Here is a 13,191-nt window from a genome sequence, read left to right as displayed (position 1 = left end):
GCAAATGTTCTCACACAGGCAGCGGGTCCACGGTGAACGTGTCCCAAACACACAGTGGGGCCACAGCAAATGTTCCCACACACGCAGCAGGGTCCACAGTGAACATGTCCCAAACACACAGTGGGCCTGCAGTAAATGTTCCTGACACAGGCAGCGGGTCCACGGTGAACGTGTCCCAAACACACAGTGGGGCCACAGCAAATATTCCCCACACAGGCAGCAGGTCCATGGTGAACGTGTCCCAAACACACAGTGGACCTGCAGCAAATGTTCCCACACACGCAGCAGGTCCACGGGGAACGTGTCCCAAACACACAGTGGGCCTATAGCAAATGTTCCCCACATATGCAGTGGGTCCACAGTGAACGTGTCCCAAACACACAGTGGGCCTGCAGTAAATGTTCCCACACACGCAGCGGGTCCAAGGTGAACGTGTCCCAAACACAGTGGGCCTATAGCAAATGTTCCCACACAGGCAGTGGGCCCACGGTGAACATGTCCCAAACACACAGTGGGGCCACAGCAAATGTTCCCCACACACGCAGTGGACCCATGGTGAACGTGTCCCAAACACACAGTGGGCCTACAGCAAATGTTCTCACACAGGCAGTGGGCCCACAGTGGACGTGTCCCAAACACACAATGGGCCCACAACAAACGTGTCCCAAACCTCGAATGGGCCTGCGGCAAACGTGTCCCACTCGGTGGGCCCACGGCAACCATCACTGCAGACCCCACCCTTTCCCTACAAGCACCAACTGGCTGACAAATCGCGGTGAACCAGAACGTAGATTCACAGGAAGGAAGGCGCCCTGCCAGCCTCTTTCATTTCGGTGTCATCTCATTCAGTTCCTCCATCCTACAGGCCCAGAGGGGGAAGCAACTTCCCCAAATCCAGGAGGACTCAGGTCCCAGACAGACAAGTGTCCTTCTCCAGCATGGAGGGCTGGCAAAGGCCACATGAGGTTGTGAGCCGGGCTCCGATGATCCAGCACAACCACCGCACAGGGCCGCCCAGCCCCCGGGCGCTGGGGAGCGTGACGGTGCAGCGGCAGGAGCAGCCTGCCCTCTTGGGGTTCCATGCCTGGGTCTCCAGGCTTCTGGAGACCTCAAACCCAGACTGCAGCCAAGGCCTGGGAGCACGTGAGCTTACAACGACCAGTGCCAGCAGAGTCCCAGACTGAAGACACAGAACTTTCCAAATGACTAGAAGAAGCACCCCCATTGCCCACTGGGGCGATGCGTGACCCACGAGGCCTTTGGAATGCTACCCGCTTGCAAGGTCAAGTCTGCAGTGGCTTTCCCCGACCCAGGCCCAGGAAGAAAGCAAGGTTTGGGTTTCCAGGGAGGCAAACATGCCCGCCAGGGAACAAACAGATCTGGGGGAGGCAGCCAGGCAAGCAAGAGAGCCAGCGCGACGCTGGGAAGAAACCAGAGGCCGCGAGGGAGCCTGGGGATGTTTGAGCATCTTGCCCTCCGGCCTTCAGCACGCTGAGGGCCAGGCCAGAAGCACGAGCTGGGGCGTCCCAGGAGCCCCAGCCCGAGCAGCAGACACCAAGGGCAGGACCAGCCTGACGCAGGCAGACCCTGACCCCGGGCAGGAGGGAGCAGCCCGGCAAGAGACCAGACAGGCTCAGCCTCCGGGGACCCAGGGCTCGGAAGGCGCCAGCCTAGCCACGAGCTCGCTCTGAGCATTTCCCGGTGCCGGGGCAGGGGGAGGCCGCGAGCCCACGTTCGCGGGGTGGATTCCCACCCGGAGCTTTTCTTGAAACGACTTGACAGTGGCACCAAACGAGCCATCTGAGACTTGCTGAACAAAATCAGGGGTGGGGAGAACACAGCAAGACTGGGGCCCAGGGGTCCTTATACCCCCAAGGGAGGGGGGCCCCGGACACCCCAACAGATACCCTGGTGGCCGGGGAGCCACTGAGCTTACAATGACGTCTAGCCACACAGCCCTAAGCCGAGGGCCTGGAAACTTACATGCTGTTCCCACACAGGCCCCAGGCTGAACAGAATCTGGCTCCCAGGTGGGCTCGCCTAACAGTGACACCCAACGAGTCCCGTGACTCATTGGCTGACGGCTGATACGGAGCCATTGCTCCCTGCTCCTCGGAGCAGACAGAGCAGGTCCTGACACTGCATCTCACAGAGGAGAAACTGAGTCCAGAGAGCACTCCCTCGCCCGGGAAATAAGAAGGTGTGGCTTCTGCCTGGTGCCACCCCCAGCTTGCATCACCTGCAGGCACAACCAATTCTTCCCGGGGGCAGCTTCAACGGCGGCAGCTGGATCCTGGAACCAAGGATAAGCCAATCCTCAAGCTTCCCGACACCCCAGCGGAGGACACTGAGGTCTTGGCTCGCTCACCACCCCCACCCCCCGCCGCCCCGGCCCCGGCCCGGAGCCGGGCCACCGGGAAGGCCGCACACAGATGGTCACGGGACCGAGCCACTTACGTGTCTGCGGAGCGGCGGTAGTTCTCGGGGCACTGGAAGGCCAGGCAGCGGAACCCGCCCTGGATGTTGAAGCAGGTCTCGTTGATGGTGCAGTTGTGGATGCCGGCCACACACTCGTTGATGTCTGCGGATGACCCGGAGGGGGCAGGTGAGGGCGGAGCCCGGGAGGCCGCCCGGCGCTCCCACCACCCTTGCCCCCCGCAGGCTGGTCTCTGGGGCGGCACCCTGCCAGCCTCTTTCATTTCTAGGGTATGTATAATTATGGGCTATTTACTTATCACTCGCCAGCCCCGGACAGCCGTGACACTGGACAGCAAGCCCCACAAGTGCTCAGAACGCCCTCGTTCTAACGGTTCAGAGGCCGGTGCTGTTACACGGCTCGTTTCCTCCCTTCAGGAGGAGCCCAAAGTCGCCCATTTTCTTTAAACGGTGGAACCGGGCTTTGAACCCGGGCAGTGGGTACCTGGGTCTGTGCCATGAGCACCCAGCACCTCTCCCTCCCGAGCGTGTCACCCTTACTTGGCGCACGTCTCCCGACATCCCCAGGAGGGCAAGGGCAGGGGCTGCCGGCTCCCCGTGATACGGATGAGGCTGAGGTGGGGAGGGGTCTTGCCCGGGGTTCTGGGGCTGGCGGCTGGCGGGGCTGGACCAGAGCAGGCTGCGGCCCTGTGCTGTGGGGCTCGGCGCACGATAGAGAGGGGAGCCCGGGGACAGGGAGCCATGCGGTGGGGCTCGGGGGGTGTCACCAGGCCCTCGGGGCCACCGAATGCCTGCTCATCGGTGGAAAAACACCCCTCCCCGTCTCGGGCCACAGCGCGGGAGGTTCCTCCTGCGTTGGGCAGGTCTCTGGACCGTACTGAGGGACCCTGGCCGTGAGCAGGGACGTCCTCAGAAATGTGAGCCCCGCACGGTCTGAGGACGTCCCCCGGGGGAAACGCCGCAGCTCCCGCCTGCCTTCGCTCAGCACCACCTTCTTCTGGCCGGAAAGCGCACTGTAGAACCCAGGCGCCGGGTGGGGGCTCATCCGGAAGGCGCTGAACAGACCCAGGCCCTGCCACCCAGTCCCGGGGCCCCTCCTGGAATTGAGGCCAGCACAGGTGATCCCCCGGCCACTCCCAGCATTGACTGGGCGCCCCGTAGTTATCAGACGGGGGGCCACGGGCCGGGTGTGAGCCCCTCGGAAAGAGGAGCTAGGTGTAGGCTGTGGGGTGGGCGCCGCTGGCTGCTCTCGCTGGACCCGGGCTGGACCTGACCCCTGGCCCCGGCTGGCCCCTCATAGCTGCTAGTGTCCCAAATCTTGGGGTCTGCCCTCGGCGTCGCCACGCTGCAATCTGCACCTCAGGACAGGGGCCTCCGCCCTCCTGCCTGCTCTTTTGCCCCTAAGGCTTGGCCCACGGCCAGGTTAGCTGAACGTCAAAGAGGAAGGCCGAACGACCTGGTGCTGGGCCCGCTGCCCGGTCACGCATCTTCCCAGGGGCTGTCCGCCCCGTTCTGGCCTCTTCGGGCAGCAGAAGGCAGGGGCAGGGGCTCTGGTGCTCCCTCCTGCCTGGTGGAGCCTTCCAGGGACTCAGCTGGACCCCTGATGGCAGGAGAGGGAGCCTGGCCGCGTGGCCCCTGCCCGCCTGTGCTCTGGCCCTGGGGCGGGGGGCGCTCGGAGGCACCCTCTTCAGCTGGGGCTGCCGGGCCTCGGTGCTCCACTCCCCCGCAGGGCCCCGACCCACGGCCTGAGCCACCCGGGGGTGCCGCCACGCTTACCTTGGCAGTTGCGGCCATTGGGGGCCAGCTTGTAGCCGGGCTGGGGGCAGCTGCACTGGAAGCTTCCGACGGTGTTGAGGCAGCGGTAGGCGCAGATGTGGCCTCCAGTGGGCAGGGAGCACTCGTCAATGTCTGCAACGGCAGAGCCCACCCTCATCAGGCTGCACCCCGGGACACGGCGCGGGGCCCGGCTGGGCTGCGTCCCCCTGGTGGGCCGGGCAGGGGCCGGGAGGGTGGCGGTCTAGGTCACGCTGACACAGGAGGGCTCAGAGGGCGGGGGGCAGCCCCAGAGATCAAGTCAGAAGGGGAAACAGAGGCCCAGGGAGGGGGAGGGGCCAGCCTCGGGTGGCACAGGAAGTTGAGGGCGCGACCCGCATGGGGGGCGCTGAGCAGGGAGGGGGGAGGCCAAAGGGCGCCAGGCCCGACATCGGTGTAGGCTGCGAGCCGTGAGCAGGCACGTCCTGGGGCTAATTAGTACATATTAGCTAATGCAAAACACCCCCCCCGCCGGAAAGGGGGCACGAAAACAGCCACAACCGTCGTAGCGGCTGCTGTTCAGCCCCCGCGGCGTGCCAGGCTGCAGTAACCCCCAGCCCGGCTGGTTGAGCCCCCAGCAGCCTGGAGAGCCCTGGTTACAGAGGAGAGGGCGGGCGGCCCGCCCACAGCTGGGGGTCGGGGTGTGTGAGCCTGAGGCCCCTGCGGACCCCTCAGGCACACGCCCTGACCAAGGGCTGGGGTGCAAGGTCCCCGCTCCATGGCCATCTCCACTGTTACGTGTTGATTAAAAAAAAAAATCCAGGGAGATGGCTTGCTCCTTTCTGAACCTCACTCTCCGTGATGGGTGCAATGTACCCAAATAAATCCCAGTCGGAGGGTGGGGGGAGTAAAACACCAGCCGGCCTCAGAGGTTGAGAAACGAACAGCCCAGGGGCTCGTTTCCAGGGAAGCCCCAGCGCGTTCTTTCCCAGGGGCCCTGCAGCCCCGAGAGCCCGAGGCTGCTGGGTGGCGTCACCCCTCACCTTCGCAGGTGAGCCCGTCCACGTCGCTCAGCTTGTAGCCTCGCCGGCAGTAGCACTGGAAGGATCCGTAGATGTTGGTGCACTCCTGGCTGCAGGGGTTGCTGTGACACTCGTTCACGTCTGGAAGGGAGAGGGTCCCTGAGGCCACCGCTCAGCGCAGAGGCCGCCACGCGGTGCCAGGGCCGGTGAACAGAGAGCCTCCTCTCCCCCTCCCTTCAGTTAATGCGACACCCCGAGGCAGGTGGCCCCTGCTCCAGCCCCCCACGCTGCCCTGCTTCGAGCCGCACCCTCTCCTGCCGGGTGACACCCACAGCCTGCGGTCTCAGCTCCCTCCAACCCGGGCCCCCTCCCCCTGGCGCCAGGGCCGGTTCTAGCTCTCAGGGGACATCTGATGGCGTCGCGGGTGGACCCGAGGCCACCGCTCCTGGTCCTCCAGGGCTTAGAACTGGAACTCGCCAGGCCTCCCAGAGCCTCAGGGCTCTTGCTCATCTCTCCCCTTTGCCTGGAGCAGGGGCTGCCAAACCACCGCCCTGGGGCCTAAAATCCGGCCCTCCACCCGTCTTTGCCAATAAAGTTTTATTGGCACATAGCTGTGTTCCTTCCATTTGGGATTGACTGTGGCTGCTTTTGTGCCACCGCAGCATTGCTGTTTGTGCGTGGCCCACAAGGCTTAACACAGCAAATATTTTAGACTTTTAGAGAAAAACTTTGTCAATCCCAGACCTAAAACTTCCTTCTCCCATTTATTTACTGTGAGCCCTTATTTTTTTTTTTAAGATTTATTTTTTATTTATTTCTCTCCCTTTCCCCCTCCCCAATCCCCCTGTTGTCTGCTCTCTGTGTCCATTTGCTGCGTGTTCTTCTTTGTCCGCTTCTGTTGTCAGCAGCATAGGAATCTGTATTTTTTTGTTGCATCATCTTGTTGTGTCAACTTCCGCGTGTGCGGCGCCATTCCTAGGCAGGCTGAACTTTCTTTAGCGCTGGGCGGCTCTCCTTACAGGGCACACTCCTTGTGCGTGGGGCTCCTCTACGCAGGGGACACCCCTGTGTGGCATGGCACTCTTTGCGTGCATCAGCGCTGCGCGTGGGCCAGCTGCACATGGGTCAAGGAGGCCCGGGGTTTGAACCGCAGACCTCCCATGTGGTAGGCGGATGCCCTAACCACTGGGCCAAGTCCGCTTCCCATACTGCAAGCTCTTAGCAGGACAGGAGGAGGCAGGCAGGAATATCCATTAGCCTCTCGCGGGATGGTGGGTCCCTGCGGTCCCCCGCCCCGGCCTGGCCCCCACCTGCTCATCACTTCTTAGAAACACTCCCTGAAGGCCGGGACCATCTTCTTGCTATTTAGAAATGCTTCCTGAAGCGATGCAGCGAGGCTGCTGGGCCTGGGTCTTGTGGGCTCAGTATTTCCCCCCAGAGTCGTGGAGGCCGAGCCGCCGTCACCTAGGAGCACTCGGCTTGGCACAAGCTGGGAACAAAGTGTCCTTATCGTGCAGGTCAGGCACAGTCACGGGCTCTTACAGCCCTCACCTCATTTCCCCTCACAGCGTCCTCGGGGGTGGGCTGGGCTGTCCTCATTTGACGGGTGGGGACGTCGAGGCATAGAAGTGTCGTGCTGCTTCCTCAAAGCCACAAAGCTAGTAAGTGGTGGACGGGGAAGTGGACCAGGGGCCCCAAGCGTGACTCCTGTTCCTCCAGCAGACCCGGATGGATCAACCCACCTGGGCACCGGGGCAGCCGGGCTCAGCCACCGCACAGGGTCACGCGGACAAGCAGCAGCTCTTCCCCGCCACCCGCACGCCACCTCGCCGCGCTTGTCAATCCCCGCACAGCTTCGGAAGGCAGAGGCGGTCAGCCCCCCAGGTCCAGAAGGGGGGGGCGGGCGATCACCTCCGACATCTTTCGAGAATGGCATGTGATTTAATATGTTGTTATGGACTAAGCCGTGTTCCCCAAAAAGATAAGTTCAAGTTCCAACCCCACCCCAAAAAGGTGACCTTCCTGGAAATAGCACCTTTGAGATGTGATGATTAAGATGAGGCCAAAGTGCCATAGGGTGGGCCTGCTCCAACATGACCGTGATCTTATATAAGCAGCAGACAGCCAGGCAGCGAGTGACAGAGAGGGCGGGTGATGGAGGCTGGGACCGAGTCGTGCCATAAGCCAAGGAGCACCACGATTGCCTGTAGGCCTCCCCAGACCCTGCAGGCTTCAGAGAGAGTGTGGGCCTACAATGCCTGGACCCAGCCTGCTGGTTTCCAGAACCTCCAGGCAACACCTTACTGTTGTGTAAGACAACTGGCCTGGTGCTTTGTTACAGCAGCGCTGGCCAGTGAAGACAGACGTGCTGCGTAACAAGCATCCCTCGTGTTCTCTGGGGGAAATGGTGCCTTTCCCAGGAGGCAGGCGGCTTGTGGGCATCAGCACGGGTCACAGGCTGGAGGGCCCTGCCCCCGCAACCCCCTCTCACCTTCACACGTGCGGCCGTCAGAGGTGAGCCGGAAGCCCTTGGTACAGGTGCAGTGGTAGGAGCCCGGCACGTTCTCACACTTGTGGGTGCAGAGGCGCGCAGGGTAGTGCTGGCACTCGTTGACGTCTGGAAGCAGAGGACACGGGCTGGCTCGGGCGTGGCGCCGAGGCCCCACTCCCCACTCCTGCCGGCGGTGCAGCCCACAACCCCTCCCCCACCCCCCTTGGCCTCATTTCCCAGATGAGAGAGGTAAAGGGACTTGTTCCAAACACACAGCGAGCTGGCGGCGAGCTGGGCCACGCCCTGGTCTGCTGACATTTCTGGACAGGAGTCTCTGCCCCAGGCCCTGAAGGGGGGCCCAGAGGACCTGAGGAAGGGGCCCTGGGGGCGGTGGGCAGATGGCAGCCTCCCCTGGAGGCCTACAGGGCTGGTGGACACCGGGCAGGGTCTGGCTCTGCTCTGGGGGGCGGCCCCACAGGACGTCTTTGGCTCTCCCTTCCCTGGGCTAATGGCACATCGCTGCCCCTCGCAGCCCTGTGGTCGCCGGGCCGAGTCCCTGGGAGATCACACATCCTTCCTGGCATTGGTGGGCCCTGGGATCCAATCTTACAGGCACCTGGAGGTCGCAGGTGGAGCAGAGCACCTGCTCTACAGGTGGGAAACAGCCTAGAGCGCGGGTCCCCTGATTTGGGGTCTTTTCTCAGGGCGTTGCCAGGACTCAGGTTTTTCTGAGGATGGGCCCAGAGTTCAAGGTGGCTCTGAGCGCCACGGGCTGGCTTTCTTGGCCCCCTCCTGGCAGGGTTCCCCAAGGCCCCGGGGGCTGGCAGGAGCGCACACACGTACCCACGCACGTCCTGGTGACGCTGTTGAAGTAGTAGCCAGGCTTGCATTCGCAGCGGTAGCTTCCAGGGCTGTTTATGCAGACGTGGCCAGCCCCGCAGGGTTCAGAGGGTGGCAAACACTCATCCACATCTTACAAAGGAGAAAGGCACATTGACAAACTTTCAGTGCATCACGTTTTATCCTAAGATTAGAAAGGAAGGCAAGAAAAGAGCAGCCCAAAATGGAGGCTAGCAAAGCAGCCCCGCTTCTTTCTCCCGCAGGGATCTCCCGGAGTGTCCGCTGGGCTTGGGGCGCCCCTGCTCGGGCTGCCCGGCAACGACGCTGGGCATGGCAGGAAGAGCACGGTGACCCGGGAGGGACCTGAGAAAGTGCTTTGGGCCTGAGGGGGCAGATCCTCTGCAGGATCTGGGCAGGCTGTGGGGAAGGGGACCCACAGACACACAGGAGCGAGTGGGATCAGCCTTTTGGCAGAGGTGAAAGGACAATACAGCACTGGGAGGAAAGGGCAGGCTTGTCGGGGAAGCAGCACGATCTGTTTTGTCTGCAGTGGAAGGTTGGTGAGGTTGAAGCCAGCTCAGCAAGACTGAACTATAAGCAGGGATGTCTGTACCCCATTCTGCCAGCAAAGGGGGGTAGGGGATGGGGGGTCTAAAGGGCTGAGAGCAGGGAGGGGTGGGAACTTCTGGTTCAGGAGGGCCAACTGGACAGACTGCAGGGGGACAACTGGAGGCAGCGGAATGAGCTGGGAGTCTACTGCACTGGTCCGGGCAAAGAACCATAAAGGCCTGGCTTGGGGATTGCCAATGGGATGGAGGGGCCGGTGGACATGGATTGGCTTTGTGGGTTTTCTCTTCCCTCCCAGAGACAGGAGGCTGTGTGCTGGGGGCAGACAGAGAAGCTGATTTCAGATTTGCTTTTTAAAAAGATACCAACCGACACATTGTTTTCCTTCCTTGTTGAGATGGTAGCCACGGCCACAGTTGGGCACGTTCTTCCGGCATGTGTAGGAGCCCTCCGTATTGATGCAGGTCTGCCCGGCAGGACACGGGGCACCCAGGGTTAAACACTCATTGATATCTAGAGTGGAGGAAGGCCGAAACAACCCCGGTTAAACACGGAGGCCGTCCGAGCAGCCGACAGAGCAGCTCAGAGGAGATCCATTTTTCTCCTCTCTGCACGAGCACAAGTGGAGGGACAACAGCCCCATCACCCCAGACCACGCGGTGTCCTCCCAGATTCTGTGGTACATGTGGCCCGTGGCCTTCCTTAAGTGGCACCTCCCTGGTCCAGCCTCCTGCCTCGAAACCTTCAGCGCCTCCATCTTTTGCTGCGCCAGCTCCCACCACAATCGCCGGGCAGGTCCCTTCCAAGGCCCACCTCTGCCACCACTGCCTTGGCGACTCGGTTCATAGGCCGTCCTGTTGTTAAGTACCCCTGACCAAGGGCCTTCCCTGAGCCACGTGGGAGGAGACGGAGGGGATGGTCCCCTCTGTGCAAGCATGCTTGCCCCTGGCGCGGCTAAGCCCCTCCAGAGCCTGGCCCTGCCCTGCCTGCCTCTTGCCAGTCTTCTCCTGGCAGCCTGTGCTCGAGCCCCAGCAGCACACCTACAACTCCCAAGAGGCCTTGCGGTGTCCCAGCTCCAAGACTTTAGCCACGCCAACCCTGCCTGGGACGCCCATCATCCGTTTGGCAGACATGGCTCTTTTCGCCGCCTCTGGGAGCCCCAGCTCCTCTGGGACCGCCTCATCCGTCTCCCTGGCGGGGCTCCCGTGGAGCCAGTGTCCCCTCGAGGCCCAGCCAGAAGGGCCACCTGTCGCCTGCTCTCTGAGCTCGCTGCTCGGTCCCCTCCCGCAACTGGACAGGCCTCCACTGGAGGGACGGCGGGGCGTTTGCCTCGATGGGCAGACCTCTACCCGCTGGTTCCTTACGCTCCACATCGGTGCTGAAGCTCACAGATTATAAAGTTCCTCCTAGAAGTTGTTTTCCCAAAGGACCTGAGTTGGAAAACATCACATTTCAGGAGTGCCTTGTTGGGACACTTACAAAGCATCTGGGTTGTGGGAAGGCGAGAGAAGGAGCCATGGGAGAAGGCTACTGAGGGGACGTCAAAAGGAAGCCGCAGCGAAACCGCTCTCCCTCCTGCTCGGATGGACCAGCCCGACTCCCTCCCTTCCCCGGAGCTGGCCTTCGTGCTGCTGGTTTGCATCTCATTGGTGCAGCACTTTACAGTTTACAAAAAGCTTCTATGTCCATTCTCTCCCTCAACCACCACAGCTAACCTGCAAGTTAGATGGGGCCGGTATTTTTATCTGCATTTTATAAACAGGGAACTCAAGGACCAGGGAGTGAAACAGCCCCCCCACACCAGCTTATAGCGGGAGTCGGGGCAACCCAGGTCTAGAACCCAGGTCTCTGCCAGCCAGCATGCGGTCCCTTCAATAAGGGGTGGGCAAACTACTGCCCACTGGTCAAATCTGGCCCACCGCCGCTTTTGTAAATAAAGTTTTACTGGAACACAAGCACACCCATTCATTTGCATCTGGTCCACAGCTGCCTTTGGGCGACAACAGCAGAGCTGAGCAGTTGTGCCCGAGACCCAGTGGTCTGCAAAGCCATATTGACCACCTAGCCCCTGACAGGAAAAGCGGGCCACTGCCTTCCATCAGAAGGCGTGCGACGTGCAGCCCCGTGGCCTCTGCTTTCCCCCAAAACTCTCTGCTCCCCTCGCAGATCCACTTTCCCCAAACTGTTCCGTGGGGTGCTGTTGTCTCTCGAGGCATTCTAAGCGCCACACAGCGGGGCGACTGCTGGTCAGTGAGCTGCCCAAGGGCAAGTCGCGTGCCCCCCGCTTCTCCAGCACCCAGCTGATGCCCCGCCCACGTTCAGAAGTTATCGTCATCCTGACTTAAGAACAAGCAAACAAAACCTAAGCGTAGAACGCCAGTTTCTCCCCTGCCGGTCCTGCCTCCTGCTCGGGATGCCGCTTCCTGCAGAAGCGCAAGTGTGGTTCCCAGGCCGCGTGAAAGGACGCCTGGGGGGACGGGGAGCGCGGGAAACAGCCCAAGGAACTAGGAAGGGCTGGCGAGCTCGGGGACGCTGGCACAACCTCTCCCTCCAGGGATTCACGTCGAACCATCCCAGCTGCAAAGCTCCCCATTTCCTGTTCGTCCCTTCCTTGACCTGGTGGGCTACAGGACCCCGGGCACGTCCTAGGAGCTCCAGGAAGATGGATTCTGGCTTTGCCAGAGATCAGAGCTCCCCAAAGGGACCGCGCAGTCTTGGGGAGTGAGGGTGCTGTGAGCAGCGGCGTGCAAGCACAGGACTCGGGAGTCGCCCCGAGAAGGGGGCTGTCCGCACCCAGCGTGACCTTCCGACAGTGCCGTCATTTAGGGCGGCACGCATGTACTGACATAAAAGCATTTCCAAATACGTGGTTCAGTGAGGGAAAAAGCAAGTGGCAGCACAGCCCAGGCCCATTTTCATAAGAGCCATTAAGTCTTGGGGGCCTGGGGGGCCAGAAGGACAGAGACTGCCACCCAGCAGGCGGGACCCGGCTTCTACAGGTAGGTTTTGTCAGCTGATTTTTAAATAAAGATATGCATAATTTTCAAGATTAGAAGCATTTTTGAGCTCGGTGGCAAGGACTGTGGGCGCACACAAAGGGCCCCCCACCCAGCAGGGGAGACCCAGGAGGCAGGACGCTCGGCTCTCGACACCGTCACCAGAGACGCAGAGCTGGCCCCCGCCACATCCTCCGGCTCGCTGGGCTCTCCCCGACCCGGCCCTGCATGGTGTGATCACGGCCCCCGCGGCCCGGACGCCTCCCTGCGCGGGAGGAGAGGGGGGCCTAAAGGGAATAAGGCAGGGGGCGAGTGCAGGGGGCTCCTGGCCCGGGGGGCTGCTGCTCTACAGGGTTTTAAACAGGAAAACAAGGACACCGCCGTTTCCAACAGAAGAGCAGCACAGAGCCAGCTAAGCGAGCCGGGGCTCTCCGCGTAAGGAAGGAGCCCCCGGGATCCAGGATCTGGGATCCGGCTCACGGCGACGCTGGCCTCGTAAGGAGAGACGTGGCAGCTGGAGGTGTGTGTGACCGCGTGGGTCGGAGGAAATGGCTCTCTGATTTCAAGGGCAGGCCCAGAAGCTTCTGCCCAGCAGAGGGCAGGGGAAGGCTGGCAGGGTGGGCTGTGAGGCCCACGCCGGTGACCCAGCCACGCCAGCAGGAGGGAGGGGTCAGCTCCGCCCAGCCGGCTCGTGCACCCCCACCTGCTCCTCCACTTTGACCATCTGACCCAGACCTTCACCTGGTACAGTAAGTCCACGAGTGATCTGCTTTCCTTTCACACTCATCTTCCCCCAAGTGCAACACAAGAGTATTTGTGTTGCCACGTATCATTTTTCATTTTAAGCACGACTCGGCGGCAGGAAGTACAGTTCATGATGCCGTGCGACCAGCGCCGCTCTCAAGTTCCAAAGCTTTCATCCTCCAAAGAGGAACTCATGTGCCCATTAGCAATGACCCCCCGTTCCCCGCTTGACCCAGACCCTGTAACCTCTTGTCTACTTCCTGTCGCTACGAATTGGCCTATTCTAGATATTATTTAGAAGTGAAACCATGTAATATTTGTCCTTTAGAGTCGGGCTTCTCTG

General features: G+C 61.5%; 1 protein-coding gene across 6 annotated transcripts in view; it reads right to left on the bottom strand.

The window, feature by feature from the left end:
* FBLN1 (fibulin 1) overlaps positions 1-13,191 on the bottom strand; it is an 83,302-nt gene that overhangs the window by 36,115 nt on the left and 33,996 nt on the right. For 4 of the 6 annotated variants that reach the window (XM_004453417.5, XM_058308928.1, XM_004453418.4 and 1 more), the window contains exons 9-14: positions 9,478-9,621; positions 8,545-8,673; positions 7,702-7,827; positions 5,232-5,351; positions 4,213-4,344; positions 2,458-2,581 (exon numbers count right to left, since the gene is read on the bottom strand). In XM_004453417.5, coding sequence (XP_004453474.1) covers positions 2,458-2,581; positions 4,213-4,344; positions 5,232-5,351; positions 7,702-7,827; positions 8,545-8,673; positions 9,478-9,621 — 775 coding nt within the window. Of the gene's footprint in view, positions 1-2,239; positions 2,294-2,457; positions 2,582-4,212; positions 4,345-5,231; positions 5,352-7,701; positions 7,828-8,544; positions 8,674-9,477; positions 9,622-13,191 lie in introns of all 6 variants that reach the window. The other 2 variants (XM_023587367.2, XM_023587366.2) reach the window with 1 other exon arrangement.

The sequence above is a fragment of the Dasypus novemcinctus genome, chromosome 12 (assembly GCF_030445035.2).
Source record: "Dasypus novemcinctus isolate mDasNov1 chromosome 12, mDasNov1.1.hap2, whole genome shotgun sequence".
NCBI classification, from domain to species: Eukaryota; Metazoa; Chordata; class Mammalia; order Cingulata; family Dasypodidae; genus Dasypus; species Dasypus novemcinctus.
The sequence above is the reverse complement of the archived record's forward strand: the minus strand, read 5'-3'. Positions and strand labels throughout refer to the sequence as shown.